At 31.2% G+C, this 15,792-nt stretch overlaps 1 protein-coding gene across 2 annotated transcripts in view; it reads left to right on the top strand.

Annotated features, from left to right (window-relative positions):
* The window catches only part of LOC117121818 (Down syndrome cell adhesion molecule-like protein 1 homolog), a 36,235-nt gene that overhangs the window by 16,179 nt on the left and 4,264 nt on the right, over positions 1–15,792 (top strand). For both annotated transcript variants that reach the window (XM_033267126.1, XM_033267125.1), the window contains exons 5-10: positions 4,923–5,086; positions 7,612–7,774; positions 10,040–10,122; positions 12,550–12,670; positions 14,039–14,146; positions 15,367–15,518. In XM_033267126.1, coding sequence (XP_033123017.1) covers positions 4,923–5,086; positions 7,612–7,774; positions 10,040–10,122; positions 12,550–12,670; positions 14,039–14,146; positions 15,367–15,518 — 791 coding nt within the window. The remainder of the gene's footprint in view (positions 1–4,922; positions 5,087–7,611; positions 7,775–10,039; positions 10,123–12,549; positions 12,671–14,038; positions 14,147–15,366; positions 15,519–15,792) is intronic.

Below are 15,792 nucleotides of genomic sequence, written 5' to 3'. Positions count from 1 at the left end.
GATGAAATTTTTTTTATTATTATTTTAATATAAAAAAAAAAAATTCAGTGTTTAAAATTTGTTAATAAGATTTGAAAATAACAAAAACATTTGCATAGTATTTAGTACTAGTCTTTTTTTTTTGGCACATACCAGTAGAAATAAACATTGCATGACAACATATAAGTTGCCAACAAATATATAATCCTTATATAAATGTAGCTTATGTAGAAATAAAAATGGATGAGAAAAACAAACAACTGAATTCAAACATTACAAAATAAAATAGAACATTTAAAAATTTAGTTTCACAAAAAAATAAAATGCTAACGTTTGATTTAAATATTAATATTAACAAAATATCAATTAACAGTAACACAGACACTATAGAGTATCATTACATCACAGTACCATATGATACCATTTTGTTACTGAGAAAATACCCATAGGCATAGCCATCTATAGCTAGCCAGAGATTATATCATTTTTAAAAACCGTAAATTTTCGAATAAGCGCCGCTCTTGAATAAGCACAGCATCAAACCTGATTCTTTAAAAACAAAGTGCCGCACTTAAATATGCACCACAGTGCTTAATTGAGAGTGTAATAAAACACTTTGAGAAACTGGGTTTTTGAATAAACACAATGAAGACACAAGCATTTCTTTATAAACATTTATTTACATTGACATAGGACTACAGGAATACATGAGATAGGTAACATGAGAACAGGCATGGAAAGCGTCACGCCAATATTTTTTTTATAAGCGCCCCTCTCGAATAAGCGCCCCACTGAGGCCTCCAAAAATTGTATAGGTGCCGCGACACTTATTCGAACATTTACGTTAATGTATCAAAACCTTATAATTTCCAATTAAAAACATGAAAACTTGGTTTATATTTTATTGACACTCACCGAAATTAGGCTAATGAAGCCACTCAAGGTAAGGAGTTAGGTATTTAAAAGAAACTGGTTTACAAGAGATTTAAATATATTATTAGTTATACAATACTTACAAGACACAAGATACAACATGTTTTATTGCCTTCATTAAAAGAAATTTGCCGTTTGGTACAAGATGAAATAATGAACATGGTAATTTATGAGCTGTTTTCAATTGATTTTCAATCTGCCAGTCAACCTTTGGTTGCCAAAAATATTTCCAGCTATAATGATGGGCCAGATGGCACAGTACCGCTTTATATTATTCCCCACATGCGTGTTGAATTCATCAAGACTGGTGTACCATTTTCCGGCTATTTAGATCAGTCCCTGGGTACATCTATTGGATTGTATATTTGTGACCATATCCGACATGTACAGAAGTTAGTAGTTCACAAGAAAATGTGATGTCTTGTGTTGCTTGTGAGTTTGAGATATGGACTCTTGTAATTGGCTGCAGGCCACTTTAGAGTCATGTTTGATGGGGTATAAATCAAAAAGTTTTATTTTAAGTACTGAATTGAGTGCAAAATTTTAATCTACTGGTACTCTAAATGTTAAACTAGTATAGTGAATTTTAGCTTTATAGGTGACTATAGTAAAATGTTGTGAGGATTCAGCAATCAAAGAATTAGAAAAATAATCATATTGGCCACACTTAAGGATGCCACGCCCAACTTTTTAGATGTTTGTATCTCAAAATATATCAGTCCAATCGACTGACATTTACATTTTTCTTCCATGCCTCCATTGATTTGCCATGGAATGACACAACTAATAGATAGTTTATGTTTTATGTTTTTAGTATTATTTTTAAATCATGTTTGTCTTATGTGGATTGTCCGTGACACTCAAATTTACTAACTGAAATGAAGCTGTTAATATGAATGAATGCAATTTTAAATCCAGGGAAATAAGATTTTGATGAACATTTAAAAGCTAATAAAATGGTATTATTTGGATTATTAGCCCTACATTTGGCTTCCAGCTGCAAAAAGTAGGAATTCTGACTGTCAAACGTGAGGGGTCGTCTTATACGCCAGACATACAAAAATCGTCCATATATATACGCGGATCTTCTTATTATGCAAGAATATACGGTTTTTTTCATTTTGGAACAGACTAGAACAATTTAGTATTTCATGTGTTTGACATATGACAATGATATTATCTTTGTACCTTGTATTTTAATATTTTATACATGCATTCTTGCATGAACCAATTTCTACTCTTTTGTTTGATTGGTTGACACAATTACAAATGAAATTGCTTTTCACTTTCTTTGCTAATTATCGGTTTATATAAAAGGTTTCCTTCAGAAATTATTCTTTTACATTACACATAAAAAGAACAGTGTCTCATTATTTAATAGTTGTCGATTACTTCTCTCTGAGGTAAGTTAGATTAAAGATGCTACATAGAGTTTGATTACTATTAAGATTAATCCTTATTCTCCAAAAACCAAAGTCCTTTTAAACAAAATTATTGACTGAATTTGTAACTAAATTTCTGTTGTATGTCTATATATTTATAAATTGATTTTCACTTCATTCATTAACATAAAATATATACAGTAGTTGATCAGAATTTTACTTGTAAACTAGTCTTTTTACCATTTAAAATTATAGGAGTGGGGAATCTTATTTCATATCATGCCATAAAAGATTTACTGAAGATGTAAACAGATCCCAAGGTTTATTAATATATCAATCGAGTTAGTTCTGTTTGATAGATAACTGTGTTTGAAAAAATATCAGCTAATTGTTCCAGCTGTGTTCAGTTTTTATCAGTATAAATGTATTAGGTTATGGCATTGATACACTGATATATAATGATTACTTATATGATTAATATTACTGACCCAGTGGGTCACGAACCCTGCCAAAATGTCTGATACATTATATTCATCCCTACGAGAAGAGACATCAATTTAAATGTAAAAAATGATCCAATCAGTTTCTTAAAGGGGAATAGTTCAGCGCAAGTGTTCTTATATAACAGATGTTATTTATGAGTAGTTAATTCCAGTATCATTGATCACTTTCACACATTAACAACTTTCCCACAGCAAACTTATCACATATGTAGATTGATATCGATACGAGTACAGTAACTGAATGTATATATAGTAGTATTAATACTATAGATAAACATTCATTTATACACTTATGTACCTGTATAAATGTTTGTATAGCATTAGTACCAAAAGAAAAACCTCTCCATTTGCCAAAGAGTCAACAATTTATAAATTGAATAGAGTTCATAGTTAAAAATCAGAATATTAAATATATTCAGTGTAATTGTTCTACTGGTAAGCGTTGATTAAACAGCATACAAAATGAAGTAATAAACATAATAATCTGAATTGTCAATAACAAAATGTCGATGCAGCATGTGTATAGCAGATCATTAGCATCTGTTTAGACAATCTGCCAATTGTATAGTGAAAGAAACTATATAAGCGATTACTTTACAGAATCTATGTCATGCAGAAACATCTAACATATCTCTGTTCTCTGTTTTCTGTTAATTTTATATTAATTTCTATATCTGCCTGTCATTAAAATATTACTTACAAAACCAGATTGACAAAATCAGATGGTTGATTTTGTCTACATTCATAATTCATAGTTAATTTTTTTCACAAAATGAGATGGTAACCAACAAAAATAAATTATCCTTGTACAAGTGTTAGCTACCATTATTATTGTTGTTGCTTTTCATGTCTTTATATGAAATACTTTTTATTACTGTAATAGTCTAGTTGAACTTGTAGGATGGATTTACAGTGTTAGTTCAACATGGTAAATGGCCTTCAATAAAAAAGTGATGATGTTCAAATGACGTAAATTTCCTTCTATTTTACATTTTTATACACTGAGTATGCATATAGTTCACCGTAGAAGATTGTGCAAATCGAAATGATTTAGCGGTCATTATAGTGTATAGATCTTGTATGTCATGCCTTCAGTTATTTTATCTTTTACGGGTACAAAGGGAACAGATAGTGAAATAATTATCAAAATGTTACAAAAAAAAGAGCATTTCTTGTAGTAGTATACCTGTAATGGAAGAGTTAGTTTAGGGTACTTTCATTTCATATGTTAATATTAAAATAATGACATTGACATAGCATTTATTATTAATAAATGTAGCACAACTAAATGCCCTTTGGAAATTTAAGGTTTTAAAGTGAAAAAATCTCTCCTTTTTCATTAACCATGTGTACTGATGAGTTCATATTTCCATAAATTTGAATTTGAATTTCACCATTTGCTGTAGGCCTTTCAACAGTACTTCCGGAAATCATTTGATCGGAAAGCAGTCGGGGTTAAGTTAAATTTTGGCATGATTGAAGGTATCTCTGAAGGTGAAAAATAAAATAATTCTGTCTTTTTACATTCTGAACATCTGAATATTTGTATTTGGTAAAATACTTGCGATACTAGCTGAAATCAAATTCATAAAGGTTAAACAGCAGTCATATCTTAAATGATCGACATACAAAAGTTAACCAAGAATTTATGTACTTCTGTAGTTGTTTTATATACATTGTGTATGCTACAATTTATGTTAAAGCAGTGGTAAATTATACAAATTTACAGACTTATATGACTTTAACACATTATATGGGCCATTTGTGTTCCTTTATATATGTGCCATTTTACTGTATGTGCTGTTTTTAAATGTGCAATTTATATAATGCAGCAATTTATATGCAGCAATTAAATTAATTGGTTCTTTTCCTTTTATTTATGTTTGTATATATGTACATATATTTTTTCTTTTAATTACTGTTCATTTTATTTATATTTCTTATATGCATTTAAAAAAAATTCATTTATGTGGTTCATTTGTAAAATCAGTGCTGCGTCAATAAATGTGCTATCAGTTTAAAGACAGAATAAATAAATAAATATGCTCCAATCTACAGTGAACCATTTTGATATGCACTATGTTTACACTTGCCAAATTCTCTGCATCGTTTTGTTTTTTCTTAGCCATTCCAAACCCACCCAATGATGTCCAAGTGAAACCTGTGTCCAGTAACTCTTTTCAAGTAACGTGGGAGGTTCCAAAAGATTGGCCTGTGGCAAAAGAGAACCTACTCACATACCTAATCCGATATCGTTCGCAGTTTAACCCACCTGACAAATGGGAAGAGGTAAGAGGGGTTAAGATTTGGAAAACGTTTAAAGATTCAAAACATTGGAATGATCAGTTTAAAATAATTACATACCGTAAAACCTCGAATTGAAGCCCTGGGCTTCTTCTTTCTTTTTGCTAACTTTGGATGGGCTTCTTTTTAAGATGGGCTACTTTTAGAGATGGGCTTCTTTTCGAGACTACTTTTGCAAAGTAAAGAGGGGTGGGGGGAGGGCTTCTTTTCAAAATGAATGCTGTAAATTTTGTGAATTTGTACAATTAAACGATAAATAAGTCATTTTAACATCAATCTCTGTATGATGGAGTGTATTTAATAATTTGCATTAACTCACCTAAACTAATGTATAAACCAAGCTTGTTTTTAATTTATTTTGCTTTCTGAAATTCATGCACAATGTATGTACTGTACTATCTCAAAAAGAATCCGTGCTATTTTGAAAAGAAGCCCATGGATTTCTTTTTGCGATGGGCTTCTTTTTGGGGCTAATTTTGCAAACTAAAGAGGGAGGTTTCAATTCGAGATGGGCTTCATCTCGAGATTAAGCCCACTGGGCTTCAATTCAAGGTTTTACTGTAAGTTATCAACTTCATTTGGAACACAAGTTAAAACAGTGTTTATTGATTTAGAGACTTTCTACTTCCAATCTGTCAATGAATCAATCAACAGATATTTGTAAAGCACCAATATCCACAGCATAAATAATGTTCAGTGCTACTATGATGCAACCATTACTCAAGTAATTTAGGATTTGAAATCCTAAATTGATTACCAACATAGAACAACATAGTATGTTTTGCTATGAAAATTATTTTCTGACTTTCAATTTTCAGGTTATTAGTTAATCATTAGTTAGTTTAAATAAAATTGTCATTTGTTTATTTTTCAATGTTTACAAAAAAAAAAAATTTGGATGAACTGAATAAATCTAAACTAAAGGGTAATAATAACTTAAATATACACAGTATATAATTTAAATATTCATCAAAATGAATAGGAAGTGTAGCCATGTTAGTCTAACTCAGCATTTTAAAGATGAACAATAAATGTATTTAAATCCTCTAGCTCGTAGACTGTCTGCAGGAGAGCCACCTGTACACATACTGTATATCTTAAAGTTTGTGTTAAAATTGTGAGTGATTGACACGCCAGTCTAGTTTGCCGACCATCTCTGACTGCGCAAACTAGACTGACCAATTTATATTTTGATATACAGTATATACTCGGGCACCAAATAAATTTACTGATATTGAAGAAGATAAGTGTCTGGTGGTAAAACTATTTTTGTGGAGTAAAAATATGTCAACTTCACAATGAATGCGCATGAAAATGTGAAGAGAACAAGAAGATATACATTTTAAAACCCCAATGGGATGCCTTGAAAAAGAAATATACACCAGCTGCATATTATAGGAAATGGGAATGGGTGGGTGGGAAACAATTCAACTTTACTTGGATGATTAACCTAAAATGATTAAAGCCTGATGGGTATGAGGAATATGACCTCTGAACTCTGTCGTTCAAAACAAGGATCAAGTGTTTAATGGCTTTCATTTATGACATTACAAAACCACCAACTAAATTGGAAGATACTGAAGTAATAAAATTTTGTAAATTGTGAATTTTTACTTTTGTGAGGTCTGATCTGTTCATATGGAGTGACAGAGGGAACACTATTATGTAGTTGTGGCTGCATAGAAATTGGCTTGTATGGTCTGAGGTAATCCTTAGATTTCAGGCTGCAGTGATGCACTAGGCTATCACTGAAATTGTTCACAAAACAACATAATACAAGATTATGAATGAATTGGGGGTTCAAGTCAAGTAGATAAAAATATATAAACCAAATATCAAAGGACCTACAATTTCATACATTTCAGGCAGGAGTGAAAATATTTCTGGATGGTTAAAATTTGCTTGAAAATCTTATGGTTAAAGTTTGCTTAAAAATAATCAATTTGAGACAAATAAATATGTGATGTTTACTTGAAAATGACTGACCTGAAATATTGACAAAAGATGAAAATGACATTCAAACTTTGTCATTTAATCAAAACAAAATTGAGCCTTACTCTTGTTTGCTCAGAATTTGCCTTTTTTATTGGATGTAAAAGAAATATTAATGTTGTATATCCTACAAATTTGTATCCAATAAAAATTGTACATATTTTTTAAGTTGTAGAAGCAATAGTATTACTGTATACTGTACATGGTCTGGTGGTTTGGAAAGAGTTTGCTTAATACCAGGTGTCTATGCATAGTAAATAATACCATGATAATACACAGTCTCTTTAATCCATGGTCTATGCATTGTAGATTAAATTATATATGACAAGATGAACATGATAAAGTCAATTACAAAATTTGTAATAGATAAAACCATTATCGCTCCAGCTTGATTGTGAATATTATCACTTATCTGTTGGCATTTTGTTACTACGGTAATGAAGTACACCTGCCTAGAATATTGAATTCCTTGTCAGTAATATACGATGTAATTAAATTTTTTTTTTTTTATGTACTAGATTCAGGGTAGCCGTGTCCGAGGCCCTCCTTACGCGCTTAAAGTGACCAGCCTTCTGTATCACTGTTCCATCTACTACATCAAGATCATTGGTAAAACTTTCGGTGCGACAGGGAAGCAAAGTGCATGGTCGAATGTAGTGTCTGTAAAAACAGTTCAGCTAGGTATTTCAGAAAAAAATTGTCAATTTTTATTTAATTGTGGGCAATGTTTTAATTTGGAGATGTGGCAATTTCAGCTATAACGTCCAACTAATTATTAACTATTAATAGAATTCAGTTAGTATGTCATTGTCTCACATCAGAATTTATCTAATGACTCAAATATTAATAAAGAGTAATTAATAATATATATTTTAAATCTTAGCAATGAAAAATAGTAGAATACAGATTACTTAATACATAACTAATTAATATATACTAACTTAAATCTTATTCATGCTCTCTGAGACATCTATTTAGATAGGGTTTGTGGTTCGGTCCACCTGTTCTTGTCGCTTGTATGTTGTATATCACCCCATGTAAGATTTATTCCACGAGGTCTGCTATCGCAGTCTAACGCCAGGTGTTTTTCCTTCCTTCCATATTTACTCTTTCCAGGTGATTTACTTTTCATTTCAGTTTTTGAAGATACAGCTATTATCATCGGTTTCAATGGTGGATCCAGGAATATAAAATAGAGGGGCCCGGTCCAGGGACCTTATGTATATCTTTTTTACTATGCTATGAAATCCCTTCCAACTGTAAAACTAAAAGAATGTTTGTTTAATATAAGAATGAGAGTTTACACAAATAAGATGAAAGAAAAATTGTGTTCACCATGTGTACTATTACTGATTAAATTAATCTGTCCGTGTTTGGAATGTTTTTGTAAAGTAAACATTTTATCTCTGCTACTTTCAAATCAGAGTGGTTTTTATTTTTCCTGCATTCAGTGTTCAGTCTACATAGAATTCAGTAGTTGTTTGAAAAAAAGACCAGATAAACCTTTTCTACCTCATCTTAATCAGTTTTAGTTTTTTTGTCTGCTTATTGAATACAATCTCAAGGAAATGGTTATATTTAGTTGGCTTCTCTTTTGGCAAATTACTTCCTCTCTAGCTCTCTGATAACATTAGGTTGTTTACATCTCCTAATTACTTGTAATATGCTTCAAGTGTCGAGTTCTCCCAGGTGACGTCATTCTTGCAATCAGGAGTGTCATTATTAAGCCTCAGAATGAACAGCTTGTATGTGGCATTTTAAATTATTAACCTCATTATTTTGGTGAGGCTAAATTAACCTTTCCATGTTTGGCTTGTTTTTGAAAAGTAAACATTTTAATCTCTGCTACTTTCATATCAGATTTTTTTCAATTTTTTTTTTTTCAATTTTTTCCACCTAATTGCCATCACAGCCTAATATTCTGAACTACTAATACCGTATTACTGTATTAGCAGTACTTTATTCTATATGCAAAGAATTTTAAAATTTAAATAATAGTAATTTTGTTAAGGGTATCAAGATTAGTGTTAAGGGAAGAAATGTTATTTATAACAATATGGAAATATAGCAAGTAATACACAAACAAAATACACAAATACCATTTTGATACTTGCAAATTAATGTTAAAAATCAAAATATAAACTGCATAAAAAAAGTAAAACATGTTAAAGAATTGGTACTGAGAATAACTTGACACATCTCATGATTAATAATGCTTTTTTATCGTAAATGTGAATTTTTGGAATTTTTAATTGATTACAATAGCTTAAATTATATTGAAAATAGAAGCAGGAAATTTAGTGAGTTTGACCTTTAGAAATGCGATTTGTACAGTGACAATAACAGATTACATGGCAAAGCAATCAAAATGCTGTTTAACTTAAGAGTTTCTTTAAGCTGTTTTTACTGTTCCTTGGTCAAAGCGGTAAACCAAAGCGGACACACACATGAAATAACAGAATGTATTGGTGCATTATGACTTCCATACTGGAACCATGTTACAATAGGAAATAAACTACATTAGAGTTAACCTTGTACGATAACCGCAAGTATCTTGATTGTCATATTAATCTCTACATTACAAATTCAGTATGAGGTAACTGATTTTTGATGCATTTAAACATTTTGAAAAATTACAAACTGGCAGAACTTATAAATTGTGACGACTTGGTCATAGAGCCTCAGGGTTAGCAGTAGGCGACTTGGGAGGGAGGGGGTGGGTTCTGGGCAAATCCAGCATGGCAAATAATATCTCCAAGCTCAAGTACATATTACTTGATGCAGTGGTGGCTTGAACTAAAAATGAGTAATTATGAATTTAATTCAATGGTAATCAACAAGTGGAATACAAAAGGATTACACTTCAACTGACCTTCCATCAGTCCTCCCACCCCATCATCATCTTACCTGCCTAATTATAACAAAATTGTATTTTTTCTTTAACAGCTCCAATTGGGGAGTTGCGTGACATAGATATTCAGGACCTACAAGGCAAGGCTGGAGGTCGGATAGTTCTATTAACATGGAAGGTAAGTTTTATCAAACTCACAATTCTGTCACTTTTATATATTATAACTCATTATTATTTACATAAAGGTCTTTACCTCATGTCACCTCTATATCGGCCCAAATTAGATTTTAGTTGATATTGTTTAAAATTAGACATTTGACACAAGAATATCATGATTTGATTGATTTGTCTGGATATGATGAGTGAGAAGTAACAGCGTTGGCATTAACATATTTCGATCAATTGAGTAGTACAATTAATCACTATATATGATTGTTGTGGTTTGACATTGTGACAAAAGAACGCACATACTTTGATCATAATTTTCTTCCACATGATTTTATCTGAAAATTATGAGCATTTCCTGATTATTCTGACATTTGGTATATCGCATTAATAAGCAACATTATTAACATTTTGAATGTTTTTTGTCTTTTTTTGTCTCTCCTTCGAGGTTGAAAATTATACATAGTGTGATTTTTTTACATAGTCTATAAGAAAAACAATTTTGTTATTATTGTAATTGGGATTTATAGAGGGCAGCATCACACACATATATAGTGTGATCAATTCTTTTATTTGAAAGAGTGCTCACTGGGATATGCAGGAAGGGTCATCCTGTATATAAAGCCCTGTCCAAAAATATCATATTTTATTTGACCATACACATAAGACATGATTAAATTTGGTCATGAGGACAATTATATGGGCATACAACAGCTTTTGTCAAAAAAATTTTTGAGAGTGTGACATACTATAGTAAGCCTACTGGTATAAAAAAATGCACCATCTTATGACAATGTTATTGTCATACTATTATTATTATTATTAATTTATTATTATTATTACTACAGGATTGTTAACAAAATTTTCAAGCAACTCCCAGTTATATTGTTGGCTTGATTTTTTACATAAAATCGTGAACTCTCATTTTGTTTCTTGAATTGTCATATTTTTGACTATAATACTTGACTATAACAAAGTAATAATTATACTCCGAAGGTCGTTTTCCTCATCCGTCCATATGTTTCCACAACTTCTATGCAATTTACTCTGCTGTTAATTTTGCACATCTTCTCATACTTCAGTTATTGTCTTTGATGATTCCGCTGCAGAGTTCTCTGCCCTATTTGACAAAAAATTATAAGAGGTTCCGTTCAGGAGCCCCTTCAGCAAGAAAGTACAAGTATTACTACCACAAAAAGTGCAAGTATTACTAACTAGGGTTATTTATTTGGCAGAGCATATGAAAACACTCAGAATTTTGCTGGTTTGAATCATGCAACAGTTCAAGCTTTGCTCCACTTAATATTTTTTATGTTTGCTTTATTGTATTGAATATCTTCCTGTTCCGAGTCAAGGACAAACCATTTAATGTTGTATTTAAACTGTAAATTATCTCCTACAAAAGATAGGAAATGATTTACAAATAACACAGTGAGAGAAAGTTGTAGATTATGGAAGGTGTTAACTCTGCCATGCCATGTTTATGTTGAATATTTAAAGCATGGAGGTATTTTATACCTCCATGTTTAAAGGGATACCACTGTTAAAATATGACAACAACTTGGGGGTTGTATTCAATTCCTGAATAGTTTGTTTGTTTATTGGTTTCTTGACACTTCAAATTAATATTACAAAATTAAGTTTAAAATAATGACAACAATATAGAAAAATATGGTTACATAGTCAGTAAAAATGCAAGTCAATAATAACAATTATTGGAATTCTGAAAGAAAGTCAAAAATGCCCAATAAAAAACCAAGAAAATTATGGTACACAGAACACAAGAACACAGCAGTAAATGTAAAATCTAACACAATAGTTAAAAACCAATAATAATAATATTTATTATTATTATTATTATTATTATTATTATTATTAATATTATTATAAAAAAATGCATGTATAATAGTATGTTATTACGATAATGTAGAAAATTATATTGTGATTGAATTTGTATTTGTTAAGATCCACATAAAATATATCATGATTGACTTTTATTATGAACTATTTTCATTTTTGAGGTTTTATATAATTTACCATTTTTTGTAACATATACCATATATATTGATATTAATATAAATAGTAGAAAATGACTCGACTCTGTACTAAAGTGTCAGATGGAGGTACAATTATCTATGTATGTATATAACAATACAAAAAAAATAGCCTATTAACTTTAATTGGTTTTTTTTCTTGTTAATGTGTTGTTAAATGTCTAGGGCACATCCATCACAATCTCTGCTTTTCAGAATTGTGCCCCCTTCAATACTTATTTATTTGTTACATTTCAAAGAAGATTGTAATTCACGTTTTCAAGGAAATAAATGTTATTTTTGAATTTGAATTTGAAATCTCATTTTTTCTATTCTATATGCTATTGCCATCTTGTTACATAATGGAAAAAATGCCTTCATGCTTTATATGTATTTTGTCTTGTCAGCCTATACCTTTGACCCAGACCTGTAGCCCACTACTTGGTTACCGTGTCGTAGTTTGCAAAGAAGCAGAAGAGTGTACGCCTACAGATATTTCACCTAACAGAACCAGCTATTACGTAAAAGGTATTTTTCATATATTTTACAATTTTTCTATTCAAATTAGAAGCAGTTTTTGCGCAGTAGGAATGGTTTGGTTTCCTAACCTTGGTGTCAGGGTTTTAGTCCTGTGATGTGCATTTTGCTTGGGTCCTTGAGTAAGGCAGGTTCAGTCTACCCAGCTGTATCAGTGGGTACTGTACCAGCAAATTTCTGGGAGAACGGTAGACTAGTGGCCCACCCAGTTGGAGCATACACTCTCAACTGCCTGGGGATATACTCCAATTATATAGTATATAGATTTTTCTATGTATTTGTATATTTACTGTATATAAAATTAAATTTGTAGATACCATTTGTCAGGGGCAGAACCAGAATTTTTCTAACGGGTTGGGATCTTTTCCTGTTTGTGGTGGCAGAATTTGCTAGACAGTGGCCATGTAAGCTGTTGGAGCGTAGTTGTGTCACCTTGGGCTTCCAAGTACCATGGGAGGGTCCAAGGGCGTAGGCCTTAAGGCCAATGGCATTGGAATTAGTTTGATGGGCTTTAAGTTAATTTTACTATCTTTTAAATTATGTAGGCCTTTAACAATCTTAATAATGAAAGATTTAGCATATAAGCCTTAGAAACCTGATAAATTTCAAACATAATTAATTATTATTAGTAGATTAGTTGAATTATCAAATTCAACTAAATAATAGTATTCAATTTTGCCCTTACCGGAGAAACAATTTAGCTGATTGAATGTAGGATAGCATATTAAATACAAGCATTGAGCAAGTTCTTTAACCTTACCATGACTTGAGGCCTTCAAATGTTTGCAAGCAAAGGAAGTGCCAGCCTGTTGTTGAACATAGAACATAATTACTTCCCGGCTACAAATCCTTTCTCCCATGAGCACCACTACTAGAATATCATAGCAACAACCCCCTGATCATAGTAATAATTGATTTCATTACATGTATGTCTATGTTATGGTATGTTTGCCAATCTTGTTTTTGTTCTTAGTTGGACGCATAGTATCTAGGATGATCCAATGCATGTTTATATTTTAACATGGATTAGAAAGTAAATGTGTAGGCTCACTGAATAAACTTGTGACATAGTGTTTGGCACTGTTACTTTAAATTGACGTTAATTTCGAAGAAAAACTCCACATCTTATTCAGGAAACACGCAAAGGACAACACCATGGCCTTCATGCAAATGTTTCCGTGTTGAAAAGCCACAGTGTCTCATTCATTTCCAACAGTGCAAGAAATGATTTTCCATAAAAAACATGGTTAAATGTCAAATATTTGTTTAATTCAATTTTTGGTATCACAAATTGCTTTTGTCCTCTGTTCAGACACACAACTTCTAACTTAAAACTTTTTTTTTTTTTTTCATTTTTAGGCCTACGGAAAGAATCGATGTATACCATTTACTTGAGCTCATATAATGCTGTTGGACAATCCAAGCAAAATAATATCACCATCCCTGGTCTTCCCATGCCCCTTAATGGTAAATATAGATTTTTGATTAATGACAAAGTTGATGCAATACACATTTCAAGTATACCGTAAATGCTCGATTAAGTGCAGCGACACTTATAAAAAATATTGCCGTGGCGCTTTCCATGGCCGTTCCCATGTTAGCTATCTCACTTATTCCCGTAGTTCAGTAGGCCTATCATAGTTCCTACGTCTTCATCATATTTATATTGCATCCACAAAAAAACATACAAAGATAGTGATGATTATAACAAGGGAATTAAATTCGCTGGTGAGTATCCATGTGTTTACCATCTGTCATCAAATCTTGAAAATAAAACTATTAAATTAAAATTTTATCTAAATATCTTTCATTTGGTTAGGAAGATATTTTATCATTCTAATTTTTAATTTAAAGCTAATAGATTAGCCTATTGAACTATCACTAAGCAAATCAAATATTTATATTAATGTTTTAGCATATTTTTAAATGCACTTTAATTCTCAATCCTAAAATAACACTGAAATAGGATAAAACTCCATAGTAATGGCAAAAAGAAAAAAAAATACACCATGCTTTAATTACCATAGAATAATTTATAAATTCTATGCATACATCATATGTTAAGGATGTGTTTATTCAATGTGCAGTGTAGAATGATTGCTATAAAATCTGCAGTTTTGGCCATGAAATGATCTGTTTATTGAAACCATCGTTTACGTTTGATAACTTTCTTTGATGGGTACAGGAGCGTTAAAGCGTATAGAATACTGTAACCTTTTCTTTAATAATATTACCAAGAATAGTAACAAAGAAAGCAATGTCAAGTTTGTTATTGTGAGATAGACAAAAATACATGTTTCATTTTTGCTTGTGATTGTGGCATCTGTAAACTGCAAGAGAATTATCCATTCATTTAAAGGGAGTTTAATTAATAAAATTTAAATATATTTTTGGTATTTATATTTTACTGTGTAAAATTTGTGTAAAATGTTGGTAATAAAAATATCATTCTTCTGCCACAATTAATAGCAGATCCTCGAAAGTTGCTTTTTCACTTACAACAATATAATAATTGTGCTCTAACTGAATTATATTACAAGATGAAAATAAAAATGGGTTTTGAAGTTAAATGAGAAGTTGGGTTGTTGTGGAGATGAATCAGACAAGCTTCCACAGTCGAAGTACACCCACTACAAGGGCTGTGTATATGGACAATTTCTGACTAATGTTTATTCTGTTTTTTACAGAAATAAAAAGTAGTTCGAAAAGAAGTTACTTATTGTACCTTGGGTTGGCTATTCCGTTAGCTGCTCTGACAATGATCATTATTTGGGTAGTTTATAAGAAACTGAAGTCCACTTTTAAGCCTGTGCCAGAGCCGCATATACCATCATATCCAGTGAGTAAAGTCAAATTTTATTTTGTTATCGTAGTTCCTTGTGTATAAACCAATCTCATGTATAGGCCCACCTCCAACTTTATGCCCAGTTTTACTTACCAGCATTTCCTACGGGCAAAAGCCCAGGGTTTGATTTTAATGAAAAGCTAATAGCCGACATACTGTACAAATACTTTCAAGATTGGGTTTGAATTAAGCATGCAGTGGGAAATATTTTTCCTTTTGATTAAAATGGAATTTCCTGTGGGGATAAATCTAAACCCCACATCTTCCC

This window comes from Anneissia japonica, unplaced genomic scaffold (genome assembly GCF_011630105.1).
Source record: "Anneissia japonica isolate Jap-2015-1 unplaced genomic scaffold, ASM1163010v1 scaffold2392_len1475705_cov187, whole genome shotgun sequence".
In the NCBI taxonomy this organism is placed as follows: domain Eukaryota; kingdom Metazoa; phylum Echinodermata; class Crinoidea; order Comatulida; family Comatulidae; genus Anneissia; species Anneissia japonica.
The sequence above is the reverse complement of the archived record's forward strand: the minus strand, read 5'-3'. Positions and strand labels throughout refer to the sequence as shown.